The 4453-nt window shown below is 39.4% G+C and overlaps 1 protein-coding gene across 1 annotated transcript; it reads left to right on the forward strand.

Annotated features, from left to right (window-relative positions):
* The first annotated feature begins 1477 nt into the window (after window positions 1-1477).
* Window positions 1478-3207, forward strand: LOC103404398 (AAA-ATPase ASD, mitochondrial-like). Its single transcript, XM_017323978.3, has one exon. It carries the CDS (start codon window positions 1503-1505, stop codon window positions 2961-2963), a length of 1461 nt encoding a protein of 486 aa, XP_017179467.3. The 5' UTR covers window positions 1478-1502; the 3' UTR covers window positions 2964-3207.
* The last annotated feature ends 1246 nt before the right edge of the window (window positions 3208-4453 follow it).

Below are 4453 nucleotides of genomic sequence, written 5' to 3' on the forward strand. Positions count from 1 at the left end.
ATAAATTAATGTATGGCACATAAGTAACCTGTGCCGCAAGGAAATCGTTCAGAAAAAGCTTTTTATGAAGAACAATTGTGATCTCTACAATAAAAATCCATAACTCGATTAAAAACGCTGCGATCAGCGACAGAAGATTTTGCACATCAGTTTCTACAGGCAGGAATTTCATCACCGGAAGAAAGCATGAGTCGAAATGGAAGACTAAAGTTCCGGCCTATACGTAAAAAACTAAAAAAATGAAAAAGAAGAGTGAAGGAAAGGCCACGAAACAAGTCCGAACCTTCCAGGTTCACCATCCATGACACACATTGACATCATTCGGTAGCATATCGGTGTCGATATTGTCTCTGCACTGCTTTGTTAGATGCGTCATGTGAGTATACGTCCTGCAGCGGACGTGGTTAGTGGTTACTGCAATTGACAGTGACTTTTGCTCTTAATTTGGATGATCGTAGTATGAATAATATATTAGCAAAGAAGTCGGGAAATTTACGGAGAAGGTCTCCAGGAACTTGTCATTCTGATTGCCAAAACTTAACCTTAGCAAAATAAACAAAAACAAAATGAACTGACCCTGACTATAAATAATGAGAAGTTGAAGCTATGAGCAGGTTACCCTATGTGTGAAACCCAATGGTCAAAGGTTCTCCACGTCACCTCGTTTTGTGTCGTCCACGTGTTTGACTTGAAAATTTGTCACTAGGGAACGTGCTGAGAATGAGTTTGGCATTTACAAGAGAAGAGACCTTAAATGGGCTTATAAGGAATTGAGCTAATTCTCATATTGCCAATTGTTTTTATGGTGGAATACATTTTCTTCAAATGTCTATAAAAGCTCACTAATACAATTATCTCATAAAATATTTTCTAATTAATCTACCTGACACGTTCTTATTTATTGAAAATGCAAACTTCCTTTTTTGTTTTCGTTCTCTAAAAACACTCGCGAAATACGTTACCAAACAGGCCCTAAACATCTTCGAGTACATGCTAGCTAAGCTTTAATTTGCAACTACTACCTTTTATTTCCTCTTTTTTTTTTTTTTGAATAACAATATCTGTACTAAAGGTCTAAGTCAAAAACATGAAAAACTTGTGGGCAGCAGAGCACAACAAGAACATGAGCCAGAACGTTAAAAACCCCACAAGACACAAGTTCAACAACATTTCTTGTCATTGCTATATATTTTTGTTGAACTGTGAACAAGTTCCTGAGAAGAACTAGGTGGAAGTAAGTATACTATCTCTAGTTATTGATAATTTCTTTACTTACAAAACATTCATGTTCTTGATTTACTTTCTGAACAATTAAACGGCATTTTCATTTCCGTTAATACAAGGAAACTACTTGTGTCTCTTTAAAAGCAGTCATTCTTACTTACAAATCACAATTTGATGTGCGTAAAAAAGTTTCCTTCTGTGTTTTTAATTGGTTATTTATGCACATGTATGGAACTTTGATTTACAGGAAGGAGATCCGAGAAAGTATACAAGAAAAAATGCGTATGATGGGAGAAATGTGGGCAAAATTAGGCTCGATGGTTGCGAGTGTGATGTTCATGAGTGCCGTATTTCGAGACTTCCTTCCGGTGCAACTTCGAAATCATGTCGAACTATACATCCATAAACTAGCGAACTTTTTCGACCCTTACGTGCAAATTACATTTGATGAGCACACCAATCAGTTTCGCAAGCAAAGTGAAGTCTATTCCGCCATCCAGAGCTACCTCAGCACCAAATTTTCTGCCCGAGTGAGGCGGCTCAAGGCTCATGATGTCAAGAACAGCAAGTCTCTAGTCCTTAGCATGGATGACAACGAAGAAATCACCGATGAATTTCAAGGCATTACGTTTTCGTGGGCTTCGGTGAAACGAATGGTGAACCAGACTTCATTTTCTATCTACCCTCAATCAAATGAGAAGAAATGTTATAAGCTGACGTTCCACAGACGCTATCGAGATATCATGACGGGGTCTTACCTTGATCATGTGATAAAAGAGGGGAAGGCGATATCGGCAAGCAACAGGCAAAGAAAGCTTTACATCAACAATCCTGCAGAGGATTGGAATTCATACCGAGGGACGAAATGGAGCCACATTGTTTTTGAGCACCCGGCAACATTTGAAAGCCTAGCAATGGACCCGAAAAAGAAGGAAGAAATCATCAATGACCTCATCAAGTTCAGTAAGGGAAAAGAGTACTATGCAAAAATCGGGAAGGCATGGAAGCGGGGTTATCTCCTCTACGGGCCACCAGGAACTGGAAAGTCTACCATGATTGCTGCCATTTCTAACCTCATGAACTACGATGTCTATGATCTTGAACTAACGCAGGTTAAGGACAACACTGAGCTGAGGAAGCTTCTGATAGACACGCCGAGTAAGTCTATAATTGTGATTGAGGACATTGATTGCTCGCTTGATCTTACCGGACAGCGAAAGAAGAAAAAGGATGAGGAGGACAAGGAAGAAAAGGATTCAGTTCGGAAAAAGAGGGAAGATCAAGAAAACAAACCGAGCAAGGTGACTCTTTCGGGGCTGCTAAACGTTATCGATGGGATTTGGTCAGCTTGTGGAGGGGAGAGACTGATCGTGTTTACGACTAATTATGTGGACAAGCTCGATCCTGCACTCATCAGAAGAGGAAGGATGGACAAGCACATAGAATTGTCCTACTGCTGCTTTGAAGCATTCAAAGTTCTTGCTAGGAATTATTTGGGTTTGGAGACGCACGAATTGTTTGAAAGGATTGGGCGTTTGTTGGGGGAAACGAATATGACACCTGCTGATGTTGCAGAGAATTTGATGCCGAAATCTGATGTAGAGGATGCTGAGTCTTGTTTGAAGAACTTGATCGAAGCTCTGGAGGCTGCGAAGGAGGAGGCAAAGATCAAGGCCGAGGAAGAAGCTCAACAGAAGGCAGAGAAAGACGAAAATTTGAATGCAGAGAAAGAAGCATAACCAAAGGCAGAGGAAGAAGAAGATTCGGAAGCACAGAAACATGAGCCCGAAGTGAAAGGGAACGGAACATCAGCTTAGCTTGATAGGAAAAATGTCTATTTCTTCGAATAATTTTAACCTAGTAAAGTCTCATTTGTGCAACTAGTATCTGTGTTTTTTTAGGAAAAATAAGCTTATAAGTTTCTCAATTAACAACTATTTGTCTGCAATTTCCATCAGGAGTGTGATTAGTTTCCTTGTTTTTCTTTGGCTTGCATGTAAGTTGCAGTTAACTGATTGTTCAACAGCAGACGAACATGACAGATGACTGAAGAAATGTGGGTTCAACTGGCCGCGGCGATTGCCAGGGTGAAGCTTCATCGCTTGTTTCTGTTAAATTTCTACGTACTTTCCATATCGTTTTCGGGGTATGGCGACGAAACCACCAGGCAACGGTCGACGATCAGAATGCTTAATTTATTCACTAACCGATACCAACTCCACTCTACCCGGACCAGGATCCTCTCCTGAGCAGATGGAGAGGATCCTCCTTACCAGGCCTATCGGGCCGTTCATTTTTTATCCAATGGCTACAAACAGGGACCCCTCTAAAAGTTATAATAATTTATAACCGTTGGATAAAAAATGAACGGTCCGATGAGCTGGTCAGGAGGATCTCTCCATCTGCTCAAGAGAGGATCCTTATCCACTCTACCCCACCCTTCTTTAACAAAATAGAATTATATAATCGGAATAGTACCGATATCAGTGTAGTTAATAGTGGACTGCTTGCCCACGTGTAAACACAAGGCCAAGCAAGAAAAGCGAAGTTAAAACATTGACTCCAGTAGACATAAGTTGAATAGAGTGAAGAAAACAGTCAGCCCTTGAAGGCAAAGAGACTGGAATTATCGGTATAATTTCTACCTTATTTCTTGTATTGCTATCTACCCATTATTTTTACCTCTTACTCATATTTCTTAATTTTCGGCCGTTGGATCAAAAAAATCGAAAATGATCAAATAACAGAAATTAACAAAGATGTGAGAAGTAAAAATAATTGTGTGGATAACATCACCCTTGTGGAGCCAAAAATATTCACTAGGCGACACGTGGACTTTTGGACAAAAGAGGACAAAAATACCCTCGAGGCATACCGGGTTTCCTACACGCGAGCAGTAGAGAATCATTTTTTCAACCAAGTCAAAAGTGCCCAAAATAGGTATCAACTTAAAACCTAATTTATTCATATATTTCCCATTTCATTATTTAGCTAATCAATTAGCTAAATAATATACTTATTCCTTTCATATTTCATAAAATCATAATAATTGACTAATGAAGGGATTAATTACCTAATCAATCCCTTAATTGTCAATTTGAAACATCCACTCAAACCTAAAAACACAAGAGGGCCGGCTATCCCATTCAAAACCTAATCCATTACCTTTTTTCTACCTTTTCCCACCATTTCTTCCTTTTTATTAGCCAATTATACAAAAAACCACCAA

This window comes from Malus domestica, chromosome 17 (assembly GCF_042453785.1).
Source record: "Malus domestica chromosome 17, GDT2T_hap1".
Taxonomy (NCBI): domain Eukaryota; kingdom Viridiplantae; phylum Streptophyta; class Magnoliopsida; order Rosales; family Rosaceae; genus Malus; species Malus domestica.

Bases quoted from the DNA above. Each gene is read 5' to 3' on its own strand.
- LOC103404398 (XM_017323978.3), top strand. From the start codon at position 1,503: ATGCGTATGATGGGAGAAATGTGGGCAAAATTAGGCTCGATGGTTGCG.